Source organism: Gorilla gorilla, chromosome 13 (assembly GCF_029281585.2).
Source record: "Gorilla gorilla gorilla isolate KB3781 chromosome 13, NHGRI_mGorGor1-v2.1_pri, whole genome shotgun sequence".
Lineage (NCBI taxonomy): Eukaryota > Metazoa > Chordata > Mammalia > Primates > Hominidae > Gorilla > Gorilla gorilla.
The window spans coordinates 82,138,149-82,152,112 of record NC_073237.2 but is presented as its reverse complement, the minus strand read 5'-3'; the positions used below and the strand labels follow the sequence as shown (position 1 = coordinate 82,152,112).

Genomic DNA, 13,964 nt, shown 5'->3' with positions numbered 1-13,964 from the left:
AACAATGACTCTCACCCCACACGGATGGGGGTGTGGGGAGCAAAAAAGATTTCACTGAAAGTTTCACAAAGAATTTGTATTTTTTCCATAATTTTTAAAAGCTATATAATCAGTTCAATGATAGTCTTTAAAAAAAAATCACAGAATATTCCAGATCACCTAGATAATAACATTATAATCAAGTATCAACATAATTTCAGTGTCCATGCTTGTGATTCATAATTATGCTGGTTACAGGCAATCCCCCAAAATGACAGCATTTAATGTACTGCAGTGGTTCTCAAACTTCCGTAGTCCCAGATCCAAATATTCTCCAGTTTGAAGAAACATGGCCTTAGAAAATTCATTCATTCTTAAAACAAATATATATATTGAGCACCTACAAATGTTCTGGGTGAGAGAAGATAGAAAAGAAAGGAAGAGCAACAAGAAGCTTAAGAATCCCAAGTTTTACAAGAGGCAAGAGAAAGTGTAAAAGGAATTTTCCTAAAGTACTAAGCAAGAACTGAAGAAGATGAATGGATATGGAAGGCCTTAACCAATGGTGCTAATAATAAAGACTGACTACGGAGGAATGAACAAAGCCAGGCATGTCCAATATTTTGGCTTCCCTGGGCCACACTGAAAGAATAATTGTCTTATGCCACACATAAAATACACTAATGATAGGTGATGAGCTTTAAAAAAAAAAAAAAAAAAAATCGCAAAAAAAAAATCTCATAACGTTTTAAGAAAGTTTACGAATTTGTGTTGGGCCACATTTAAAGCCATCCTGGGCCACATGCAGCCCTTGGGCAATGGGTTGGAGAAGCTTAAACTAACCCATCAAAAAGAGAAGAAAATGGAATGAAAGATTGGGCCCATATCCTCCTAGACTAAAACATAAAAAGAATGGAAGTCAGCATGGCAGATTTTGGATTACTCCTGGGCTCCGGATACCACTGGTGCCATCATCCTAGGAGAGAATGTTGCTATCCATAGTGTGGATAAAGCCTAGAAGCTGAGGTGAGAGGATCCCTTAAGGCCAGGAGTTTGAGACCAGCCTACGTAACATAATGTCTCTACAAAAATACAAAATAAGCCAGGCATAGCACGTGCCTGTAGTCTCAGCTACTCAGGAGGCTGAGATGAGAGGATGGCTTGAACCCATCCTATAGTCAAGGCTGTAGTGAGGAATGATCATGGCATTGTATGCACTTCAGCCTGGGTGACACAGCAAAACCCTAACTCTAAAAAGAAAAAAAAATTTTAACTTACAAATTTTTTTTTTAAAAAAGAAAGCCTAGAAGTGTTACTTAAAATAATCACGTATTTCCTATCAGGCAAAACAACAGTAATGGCTAAATTATAAATAATTTAGAAAAGAAAAAAATAAAAGCCTCAAGAGTAGTTATAAGAATGTGTGCCACCTGCCTAGTAGGAAATAAAATAAATCATAAAAGTTGAAAGTTTGTATTTGATTCAGGACTTTAAAGAGCCACTAAAAGAATAAGTACAAATGTGCACGAAAAACAACTTCGCCATCAGTATGCCAACTATTTTGTGGTACTAAAAAAATCACCAGAGTCAGGCTGGGCGCGGTGGCTCATGCCTGTAATCCCAGCACTTTGAGAGGCCGAGGTGGATGGATCACGAGGTCAGGAGATCGAGACCATCCTGACTAACACGGTGAAACCCCGTCTCTACTAAAAATACAAAAAAATTAGCCAGGCGTGGTGGCGGGCGCCTGTAGTCCCAGCTACTCGGGAGGCTGAGGCAGGAGAATGGCGTGAACCCGGGAGGTCGAGTGAGCCGAGTGAGCCGAGACAGCACCACTGCACTCCAGCCTGGGTGGCAGCGAGATTCCATCTCAAAAAAAAAAATCACCAGAGTCTAGCCAAATGCCATTACATTCTCACCAAAGGCGAGAGATTACTGCAAGTTAAAAGAAAGAGTGTAATCATATCTGTTTTAAATTTAGTTTTTAGAAAGTCACTAGAACAGAAGCCTAAACCATAATCAAGACTACAAATCTGATTATTCCAAGACGGGAAAATAAATACCACGGGCTCAAGAAATGCCAACAGTCTTTAGTCCTAAATCTACATATGAAGATTAATTCTACATCAATTTTTTTTTAGTTCCAAGAAGGATACCTCACATTTGCGCCACTCGACACAGTGCAAGAGCTAATTATGGAAGAGTTAATAGGATGGTATGTTGGCAACAAAATGGCATGTCACCCCCTCTCTATCCACAGTGAAACATGGATTAAACTTTATCTCCCACTCAAGGTTCCTTCACAAAGAAATAAGGCTAATTTATGATATAACTCGAAGGCAAGCCAAAACATCTCTCCCACCAGTATTCTAAACTGCTTTCTTGGGTTCAATTTTTCTTACAATCAAAAACAAGTAGAGAATGTATATATGAAAGAAAGCTGCAAGACTAAAATTAAGAGGACCTTTATAGTCGTATTTCATTGAGACTAAATTCTGCAGACCTGTGGTTTTCAAACTGTGGTATGCAACCACCCTGGGTGAACATCATGTCCCAGCGGATTCAAAGACACAGGATAAAAATTTGTACAGCTGCCTAATATCAAATTAATGTGATGATGTGGGAAGCAAAAGATCTTTAACATAAATGAAACATAAGTGTTCCCCTCAAACAACAAACATGTTGTAAAATGCAAACTTTTCCATGAATTTCTAAGATAAAACAGGAAATTATCAAGATATCTTGTACCTATGAATTAAGGTACTTTGAACTCCACCCATAAGATCTGGGAAGGAGAGGTTGAGAAGCAGTGTACGTGTTCACTCTCTTCTGCTGTCACCAAGGGAAAAGTTTAAGGCACACATCATCTCTCATGTTTCTTTCACCTCTCCAGCAACATGAACTTATTTGTTCTCATATGTTACCCTTCTAGTCCATTCTGTCAAGGCCTAGTCCAAGGCCTTAACGCCCAAATCTGGGCTGAGTGCAAAACCTTGTCTAAGTAGACTCTTTTCATCCTAATCCATCATAAATTATGCTGGTAGAGAAACTTCTTTATATGCTTTCAACTCTAAATTAAATACCTTGAGTAACAACAGTTACCATCATTGAATGCTACTATAGAGTACTTTACATCCACTATCTCATTTAATCCCCAAAATTCTCTCAAGTAGAAGCTCTGTTTTCCAGAGTAGAAAACTAAGATTCAGATTAATTAAACTCCAAAGAAACTAAACTAGTAAGTGACAGAGTTAGGACTCCAGCCCATATCTGACTATAAAGCTTACTACATTACTTACTGAGAAGCTACTTGGTCCAAGCCACTGTACTGATCATCAAGGGGAACAAACTTTCAATCTTATGCTCAAATCCATTACTCCTACTGCCTATAAAACAAGCTCAAACCAAAAAAACAAAAACAAACAAAAAACATCAATGGCACTAAAGACCCTCTATAATTTTCAGCATTTAAAATTGTTTTGGGGCCAAGTAAAATTATTTACTGTTCCCCTAACATAAAAACCTCACCAAACTCTGACTCACATAGTTCATCTCAGTCTAGAATAACTCTATCACCTCCTGTTGCAAAAACTTGATCTCTCCTTAAGGCCCAACCCAAGCCATATAACCTTCAAAAACCTTCCCTATTTAGGTTAATAATGACAGCCCCCTAATAGAGATTACTTAAAATCAGTGCAAGATGACAGGTATAATCCACTTAATAGTCTAAGATCTCTGAGCACAAAAACTACACTGTAACTTGACATTTCTTTCTCTCTTCCTTAGATAGACATACATGGGCAGTCACCCAACTCCCAGTCTTACGTCCTTTCCACTGTCTCACTGAGGCTATAAAAAGTGATTTCAAAACAAAGGATGGCACATGATTTATCATTTTGCTTATACACAGCTGGCTCCCTTTCCACCCGCAGGTGCCCCAAGTCTTTACTCCTCCCCTTCAGAGCACTATCCAGACACACCCTACCTATCATCAAAAGACCTAAGCTGCTTGAGACAATACAAGCCATCAGGTGTGAATTCCTTCACCAGTCCTCCTCTGTCACTTAGAAATATACTTTTATCTTCATCCTAACTTCAGTCCTTCCTGTCTCAGTGTGTCCCTGTGCTTTTCCCCAATTTCTCTACTATCTCCTTGATCTCATCCTCTCTTTAACGTTCAAGCTCTCACTCTAGTTAATTTGTTCCTTTCTCTTATCTTCAGTCTCTCCCTACTCTTTCCCCTCAACCAACAAGCATGTTCATTTCTCTAATCATTTACTCCTATTTATTGAATTTACTATGTGCCAGGAACTGTTCTGTATACTAGGGTTACAGAAATTATCTCTGCCCCCACGGAGCTTATATTCCAGTGAATGAGACTGAAAATAAACAAGAAATAATTGAAAATTATGGCTTCTGAAAAAGATAAGCTGTATGAAGAAAATAAAAAGTGATTCAACTGAGGTGGAATTGCAGAGGAGAGAATGAGTGGTTGTTCTGAGGTCCTCACCAGGGAGGTTAACACTTAAGAAGAATTGTGTGAAAGCGAGGGGCAAAGCAATTTAAAAGAAAGAAAACAAAAAATGCAAACACCTGGGAGAACCACCTTGGTGTGTATCACGAAGAGATAAAAAAGACCTGTGACTGGAATGTAATAAGCCTGGCGGGGGCAGTGGCACATAAATGAAATCTGAGTGTCAGGCAGGGACCAGATTTTATAGACCCATAGGGAAGGAGGGTGGATTTTATTCTACCTGCAACAGGAAGCCACTGGACGATCTTAAACAAGGAATGATGTGATCTGATCATTCTGAAACCTCAAACATACAAAACTACTATTATCTTTTAGATTAACAAAGTGTTTTCCACAGTTAGAAACTACTGCTCTCTCTAACCTGTTAAAGCAAGAAAATTTCAATTTTAAAAAACTGCCTCAACATCTGTATTTAATGCTGTATCAAATATATATTTGCTTTAAAGTTAAAATTAGAGGATACAGAATAAGTGTGGCTAACAAACTCAACAAACCACATTTACCTGTTGATTTCATCTAATGAGGTAAGTTTAGAAAGCACAATCGTCATTCTACCCCTTCCAGATGTTGAACTTCTAATCCAAAAATCAGACTCACCTCGACAAGCTTCTTCAAAATCTTGGGTAATGTCCACCCAGTTTGTATTGCTTTTTTCCATTTTTTCTGGCATACTGAGCTCCCATCCTGAATCGTCATCATCTACAGAAGCTTTCATAACCATTATGCCTGTAAAATTAATACTGATGTAAGAAAGAGGATGTAGCTTTCAGGGCAAGAGTATTTGCAGAAATGGGTGTTTGTTTCAGCATAGGATGAAGTCTTAACTAAACTCTTTAAAGCAGAACTCTTCTGAGTCTAAGGACAGTACTGCAAAGAATAACCTTAACGCAATCAAATCGCACGTCAATTAACACTCCTGCTGCTTACTATTAGCCCACCACCTACCAGGGCCCATAAACATTTTGCCTTCCTACTGTTTAAGAAGAAAAATCACAAACCATCTCACCTCTGGCCCGAAAAGAACAACTCCAGAGCTTCCAACTTTCAATAACAGCCACAAAAGACCAAGGCACTATTCAGGGTCCCCTCTCGCAGCCCAGGACCCCATGCGGCAGCTACCGAAGTCAATCAAGGTAGCCCTTCATCTGGCCAGAGCTCGCTGGGACCTCTCCCGGGCCACAGCCGGCCCGGACCCAGGCAGAACCTCGCCGGGAGCAATGAGGAGCCGGCAGGCACCGCAGGGTCCCGCCGGCCGGGCCTAGGGCCGAGGCACACCTGAGGCGGGCACACGCTTCCCTTCCCCCCTGCCCGGGTCAGCCCGGCCCAGCCCCGGTCCCACTGGGCGCGTAAGCAAGGACAGAGCTGTCGCCGCGCGGGAGGGCGGGTACGTCCGGCGCCGGGTCGTCGCCTCGGCAACACCGGGCAAGAGTGGGGCCTCGGCCGACAGCGGGCACTGGGGAGCCCGCGGCTCCTACCTGACGCGCAGCGGGAAGGCCGGGGCCGCAGGGTGACCTGGGGTCCCCAGGGTCTGCCACACGCGCGGGGGGCTGCGGCTCTCGGACACACGAGCGAGAGGGTTTCAATGGCTACGCAGGGGCGGTCCCTACCTACTTCTCCCGTGGTCACCCGCGCCGCCACGCACTGTCCGGACCACGGAAATAACGACGCCGCCTCTGCCGCCGCCGCCCCCTCCCCTCTCAGCCCAGCCCGACCGGCAGCGTGCACGCATGCGTATGCCCGGGACGCGCGACCCCGCCCCCTCTCCCTTACTCCCGGGGACTTCGCGCTCCCCGGCCACACCCCCTCCCTCGCCACCGCCTCCGTTCGGCCGATGGCGGCCGCCTTCTCTTCTCGCGAGATTAGAGACGATCGCGAGACCGGAAGTTATCTTTTTTCACCCTCTGTCGGAGTCCTGGGTAGTGGGCGGTTCCCGGAAAGAGGCGGAGCCCGGAGCCTCAGAGCCCGCCCCGTCTGCGCTGCCCTCTGGGAATTTCTTAGAAAGGTGACGCGAAGGCGGAAGGAAACCGTGGAGGTTTGCGTAGACCTTAGTGGTTGCGAGCACGAACGAGCAGCCAAGCTCCGAGAGCAATAACGTGCTACTGCTGCCTGACAACGGATTTATGTTTCCTATACAGCGCCTGGGAGTTTCGTGAGGGAACATAGATTCAAAATATCTGCAAAGTCAAGCCAGACATTTAATTTCAGATTCTTACATGTTTTATGTTTTAGATTTTTTTAATTTATTAATAAAATGATCAGTTTTTAAATGGGGTTACATAAATAGACGGGCGCAGGTAAGAAGCACATCTTTATCACCACCTGTTCTTTAGGATGGCCCAAAATTAAAAGATGGAAAAGATAATACCAAATGTTGGCAAGGATGCAGAGCAACTGGACCACTGTTATGTTGGTGGTGGTAATGCAAAATGGTACAACCACTTTGGAAAACTTACAATCTTTCCTTATAATCATATACTTATCATTCGATCCAGTAATCTCCTATGAATTTACTTAGGAACAAAAACATATTCATACAAAGTCTTGTACGTCAATGTTCATACCAGCTTTGTTTTGCTTTGTTTTTGTTTTTGTTTGAGACAGAGTGTCGCTCTTGTCGCCCATGCTAGAGTGCAGTGACCTGATCTCGGCTCATTGCAACCTCTGCCTTTCAGGTTCAAGCAATTCTCGTGCCTCAGTCTCCCGAGTAGCTGGGATTACAGGCGCCTGCCACCACACCAGGCTGTTTTTTTGTATTTTTAGTAGAGATAGGGTTTCACCATGTTGGTCAGGCTGATCTCAAACTCCTGACCTCGTGATCTGCCCACCTCAGCCTCCCAGAGTGCTGGGATTACAGGTGTGAGCCACCGCGCCTGGCCCAGCTTTGTTTTTAATAATCAAAAACTACAAACAACCCAAATGTCCATCAACTGTTGAATAAAAACAATTTGTGGCATATCGATACAATGTAATGAATGTAATTATCAATAAACAGGGATAAACTACTTGACATACAACATGAATGAATTTCAAAAATATATTGAGTAAAAGAAATCAGGCTGAGCTTGGTGGCTCATGCGTGTAATCCCAACACTTTGGGAGGCTGGCAGTGGAGAGGTTGGGTTGGAGACTAGCCTGACCAATATGGTGAAACCCTGTCTCTACTAAAAATACAAAAAAATTAGCCGGGCATGGTGGCCTGTAATCCCAGCCATTTGGGAGGCTGAGACAGGGGAATCCCTTGAACTCAGGAGGCAGAAGTTGCTGTGACCCGAGATGGTGCCATTGCACTCCAACCTGGGCTACAGAGTAAGAAATCAAATGCAAGAGTATGATTCCCCAAGTGAGACCCCAGGCTCTTAAAAGACATCTATAGTGACAGAAAACAGATTAGTGGCTGCTCAGGGCTCAAGAAGAGACTAAGTTGGATAGAGCTTGATTTGAAGTGGTGTAAATATTCTGTTTTCGATTAAGGTAGTGCCTGTGTGGGTGAATACATTTGTAAAATTTCACTGAAGTATATACTTACAATGTGTACATTTTATTGTTTGTAAACCGAACTTCACAAAAGTTGGTTTAAAAAAATTTAAAATGGCCAGGCGTGGTGGCTCACGCCTGTAATCCCAGTCCTCTGGGAGGCTGAGACGGGTGGATCACATGAGGTCAGGAGTTCAAGACCAGCCTGGTCAACATGGCGAAACCCCATCTCTACTAGAAATACAAAAATTAGCCGGGCGTGGTGGCGTGCACCTGTACTCCCAGCTACTCAGGAGACTGAGGCAAGAGAATCGCTTGAACCTGGGAGGTGTAGGTTGCAGTGAGCCGAGATCATGCCACTGCACTCCAGCCTGCACAACAGAGCAAGACTGTCTCAAAAAATTTTAAAAATTAAGAATGCGTATCTCTCTTACAGAATAATTTCCCAAGGGCAGAAGTTTTGCCTGTTTTGATCAAAGCTGTGTCCCCAGGACTTAGGGAAGTGGTTGGCCTATAGTAGGTACTCACTAAATACATTTGAGGACGAGAATGTAGAAAAGAGTTACAATAAAGTAGAAACATATATGCTAGTTTTCCAAAACTGTTTAATGATCTCTGCAGGACCATGAGATATCTAGAAAAGGACGAGCTGACTGCATCTGAGTTGTTCAGGATCATGTATAGGTTGTGACAAAAACTGATAAAGGAAAAAACACTCTTTTTTTGTAAATAAGACTGCTTCAGAACTTATATATATTTCAAATATACATATATATCTCAAACACAAATATACACACATATATTTTAAATACACAAATATATACACATATATATTTCAAATACACATTTATAACCAAAACAGGGCAGCCAAGTGAAACCATTTTAATTTATTTACTAAAACTGTAATTTATTTGAAATCCATATTTGATTTCTCCTAACCTCTCTGATTTAAAAACCATTTTCCCTGAGAAACGTTTAACTTCTGATGACATCCAATCTTCTTTCTAATGTTGAAAAAGCAACGGGCATTTTAGACATAGACTATGTGATGAATGGATGCAAAGGAACTGATTGACAAATAATGATCTACCCAAACAACATAAGAGTAGATGGCTATTTTTGGAGAGATGGAAATTAATTCCTACAAGTCTAAATCTTGTTGTTGCTAGTAGATAAAATCCTAACTATTCCGTGATTCAACACTTGTGTTGAGATGAAATTTAGCTTAATGTCATCATATTGTACTGACACTGGAACCCAGTGTCACATGAGTTTGATAAGAGCAGAGCTGCAAGTCAAAGTGGATTTTACATCAGTTTTACCATTATATAAAATAAATTAAGGAGGACCTACAGGCTGCTCAGAGAAATATTTTCAGAAAAGGAGGCAGAAAGAGTTAACATATCCTACTGTATAATGTGGCAGAAAGAAACATGGCACTGTTTTTGTGAGTTTTTAAATTAAATATGGATAATATCAAAATATCAGTTTAGTTCGTCCTACTATATTTATTTATTTATTTTTGAGACAGGGTCTCCCTCTGTCACCCAGGCTGGAGTGCAGTGGCACAATCTCAGCTCACTGCATCCTCGACCCCGGGCTCAAGTGATCCTCCCACCTCAGCCTTCAAACTACTTAGGACTACAGGTGCATGCCACCACACCTGGCTAATTTTTTGTATTTTTGGTAGACATGGGGTTTTGCCATGTTGCCCAGGCTAGTCTCAAACTCCTGAGCTCGGGCGATCCACCCGCCTCAGCAGGTGAATGGCGTGGACCCGGAGGGCGGAGCTTGCAGTGAGCCAAGATCACGCCACTGCACTCCAGCCTGAGTGACAGAGTGAGACTCCGTCTCAAAAGAAAAGAGAAGAAAAGAAACTCCTCTCATCTCTGTAACAGTTTGAGTGACTTATCAGTAAAGGTGTCTGTGCAACTCCCCTTATCTTACGCAGCTGTGGGTATGTCTCTAGACAAGCACAAAGAGCTGCTTCTCTTGTTTGTATAACTGTGGGTTTGTTTTAGGTAAGATCCCCTCCTTCCTGTGCAGGCTCCCAACGTGTATATGCCTGAAAAGAGGAGGAAACTTTTTCCTGGGAGCTTGCTATTAATACAAAGAACAAAGGGCCTCTGTGCGGGACCCTGTCTGCTTCTCTGTCTGCAGGTGCAGCCTGAGATTTTTTTCCTAGGTTATTTTATTTTTGCCTGTTGCTGTGACTTTTCAGGCAGGCCACTTCTGCAGTCTGAATTTTCCCCAAATAAGTCTTCCTTTCCTTCTCCCGCATTAGTACTGTTAACTACTAGTCTTATTGTTTAATAACAACACTTATGTAACAGAGAATTAAATAATGCAGAATATGTAATTTCAAATAAACCTCTATTAAAATAACACATCATATGTCAGAATTACCTATGGACCTATGGAGGCTTTAAGAAATCTTTTTTTTTTTTTTTTTTTTTTTTTTTTTTTTTTTTTTTTTTGAGACGGAGTCTTGCTCTGTTGCCCAGGCTGGAGTGCAGTGGCAGGATCTCCGCTCACAGCAAGCTCCGCCTCCCAGGTTCACGCCATTCTCCTGCCTCAGCCTCCCGAGTAGCTGGGACTACAGGCGCCCGCCACCACGCCAGGCCAATTTCTTTGTATTTTTTTGTAGAGACGGTGTTTCACCGTGCTAGCCAGGATGGTCTCCATCTCCTGACCTCGTGATCCGCCTGCCTCCGCCTCCCAAAGTGCTGGGATTACAGGCGTGAGCCCCCACACCGGGCCAGGACCCTAGTATTTCTAAAAAGCTCATCAGGTAGTTCTAATGTTTCCTTCCAGTTGAATCACTGACTTTAGGTCGACTGGGGTACTTTGGGTTTTTGGGGTCGTTTTGGGGGGCTATGGGAAGCTTTTCTCACAGATTTACGAAGAGTAGTAAAAAACTTGGCCTCTGGCTTTTTTGTACCTGTCTCAGGCTTTTTTCCCCAGTGAAGTATTTTTTTTCCTTCACTGACTCATTAATTTTTGGCTTCTTCCCTGGGTCTTTCCACGGGATCTCAGACTCTGCAGCCTTTGGGGTCTCAGAGGCTGGGAAGGCCTTCCTCTTCTTCCCACAAGGTGTGTTGGGATCAGGACTCTTTTCTGGAGACTTCTTTCTATAGCACGTTTTCTTCTTGTTTTCTTTTTGTTTTTGTTTTTTGTTTTTTGTTTTTGAGACAGAGTCTTGCTCTTGTTGCCCAGGCTGGAGTACAATGACGCGATCTCCGCTCACGGCAACCTCCGCCTCCTGGGTTCAAGTGATTCTCCTGACTCAGCATCCCGAGTAGATGAGATTACAGGCATGCGCCACCACCCCCGGCTAATATTGTATTTTTAGTAGAGATCGGGTTTCTCCATGTTGGTCAGGCTGATCTCAAACTCCCGACCTCAGGTGATCCGCCCGCCTCGGCCTATAGCACGTTTTTCAATCTGTATATTTTCAAGAGCTGGAGTTTTTCCTATGGTTACCAGTTGTGGAATTTCATCTTTTGATTCATTTGTCACTTTATCTTGGGCTTTTCCTCTGCCGCATTTTTTATTCTCATGCTCTGGAGTCTGTTTCTTCTTTAATTATGGTTTCTTCACTGCAGTGCCACCACTTTTAGGTGCCACGTCATCTTTACTTAGGATTGATGCAGGCTTGCTAGCCTGTTGCCTTTTCTTTTTGTTTTTATTCCTCTCCTTTTGTTTTTCAAGATTTTCTTCCCTTCGTTTTCTCCTTGCTGCTTTTTTCTACTTATTAAGCATAAATTTTCTGGTGGCTTCATCCCAATTTTTGACAAACAAGGAAAAAATAGGAAGGGCAACCGATTTCTCAGTTTTCACAAACAGAAGTTTCACGCTCTCCCACTTCTCTGGCAATTTTTCTGAAAGTCCTTTTGTGACAGCAACAATGTTTTCAACGATGTACTCAATCTGCATCCCAGTGTGACCGATGTGTATAGCACTGCAAGAACCACTTTTAGAAATACTTAGACGGTTCCACCTATACATTCATTGATCTCTCTTGATAAATTCCTGGACAGAAGGTTTACAGATACTGAAACTTTCTTTTTTTTTTTTTTTTTTTTTTTTTTTGAGACGGAATCTCGCTCTGTCTCCAGACTGGAGTGCAGAGGCGCGATCTTGACTCACTGCAACCTCTGCCTCCCGGGTTCAAGCGATTCTCCTGCCTCAGCCTCCTGAGTAGCTGGGAATACAGGTGCCCACCACCATGTCCGGCTAATTTTTTTGTATTTTTAGTAGAGACGGGGTTTCGTTGTGTTAGCCAGGATGATCTCCATCTCCTGACCTCGTGATCTGCCCTCCTCAGCCTGATACTGGAACTTTCTTTGTTTGATAGAAATGTCTCTTAATGTGTGAAGGTAAGAGCCACCTAATTCTGGCATCAGTAAGGAAGAAGTCAAAACTGCTCAGAAGGTGGAGCTTGGCTTCATAGGCTTTATATTCCTTTTTTAAAGTTTTGGAGGGGAATAATCTGAGACACGGTTTTAATTCCATGCTTGTTCAAAAGCTTTCTATAGAACTGTTCTGTCTTTTCAGGAGTTGAATTGAGTTCATCCTTGGTAAATAAACAGATTTCTTCTAAATGTGATTGAATACCATGAGGCAAGGCCAATCTGACCCTCAGTTCTTTACTTGGAATTTTCCATAATACCACCGTTAAAAATACATTTTCATTCTTGTTCAAAAGCAATCCATGATCATTTTTCCTGGACTTGCAATGTGTCAACAGAGTGTCCACTGCCTTTTCAACCTGCTCTTTGTCCAGCTGCTTCAGTGCTTTTGGGGACTCTGGAATCGAGGTAGAGGTTGCAGTCACGGCTGAAGTTGATTTTGTTTTCATCTCATAAAGATGCGCCTAGAATTTGATTTTTATTTCCACAAGCTGTGTATGAGAGTGCTTGCTTTCCCATAGCCTTTATCAATAAAGTATACGGTCAAACTTTTGGAATTTTGCCAAGCTGTTAAGTGATAAAAATGTTCAGTATAGCTCTAATTTGCATTCTTTTATCATGAGTGGGGTGGAGAATCTATCTTTTTAATGACTATTTGCATCTTTTTCTATGATCAGTCTGTGCCTGTCTCTAACCCATTTTTCTATAGGATCATTGATTATTATTATTATTATTATTATTATTATTATTATTATGGAGACAGAGTTTCGCTCTTGTTGCCCAGGCTGGAGTGCAGTGGTGCGATCTTGGCTCACTGCAACCTCCGCCTCCCAGGTTCAAGCGATTCTTCTGCCTCAGCCTCCCAAGTAGCTGGGATTACAGGCACGCACTACCACACCTGGCTACTTTTTTGGGGTTTTTTTGTTTGTTTTTTTTGAGATGGAGTCTCGCTGTGTCGCCCAGGCTGGTGTGCAGTGGCACGATCTCGGCTCACTGCCAGCTCCACCTGCCGGGTTCACGCCATTCTCCTGCCTCAGCCTCCCGAATAGCTGGGACTACAGGCGCCTGCCACCATGCCCAGCTAATTTTTTTGTATTTTTAGTAGATACGGGTTTTCACCGTGTTAGCCAGGATGGTCTCGATCTCCTGACCTCGTGATCTGCCTGCCTCGGCCTCCCAAAGTGCTGGGATTACAGGCGTGAGCCACCACACCTGGCTGATTATTTTCTTTTCTGTTTTTAAGAAGCTCTATATATTAACTCTTGATTGAAGCTGCAATTTTTGTAAGCCAGTGTGTCATTTGCCCTTTTTACTTTGTTTTGGTATTTGCTATGTGAAACTGTTTTTGGTCCATTTTGCCAATAAAGACATCATTTACAACTAGGGGTATTACAGTGATTTCATAAAAAAAGAAGATGCAAAAGAAGTGAGCTTCAAATGGCCTACTGAGGAACCCGAACATTTAGAGGTCAGGTAGAGTAAGAGGACCTAATAAAGGGCTCAGAGTAAACAGCAGAAGAAAAACCAGAAGAGTGTGGTTCACTGAATCTGAGAGAGACGTTAAC

General features: G+C 42.6%; 1 protein-coding gene and 2 pseudogenes across 3 annotated transcripts in view; all 3 read right to left on the bottom strand.

The window, feature by feature from the left end:
• The window catches only part of NAA35 (N-alpha-acetyltransferase 35, NatC auxiliary subunit), an 81,599-nt gene extending 75,234 nt beyond the window's left edge, over positions 1-6,365 (bottom strand). The window contains exons 1-2 of one of the 3 annotated variants that reach the window (XM_004048193.5): positions 6,121-6,365; positions 5,111-5,239 (exon numbers count right to left, since the gene is read on the bottom strand). In XM_004048193.5, the coding sequence (XP_004048241.1) occupies positions 5,111-5,234 (124 nt within the window). In that variant the 5' untranslated portion in view covers positions 5,235-5,239; positions 6,121-6,365. Of the gene's footprint in view, positions 1-5,110; positions 5,240-5,988 lie in introns of all 3 variants that reach the window. The other 2 variants (XM_055350690.2, XM_019033627.4) reach the window with 2 other exon arrangements.
• A 4,809-nt stretch (positions 6,366-11,174) lies between these two features.
• On the bottom strand, positions 11,175-12,056 carry LOC129523532 (ribosomal L1 domain-containing protein 1-like; annotated as a pseudogene).
• Positions 12,057-12,157: 101 nt separating this feature from the next.
• Positions 12,158-12,889, bottom strand: LOC101142423 (ribosomal L1 domain-containing protein 1-like; annotated as a pseudogene).
• Between the last annotated feature and the right edge of the window lie 1,075 nt (positions 12,890-13,964).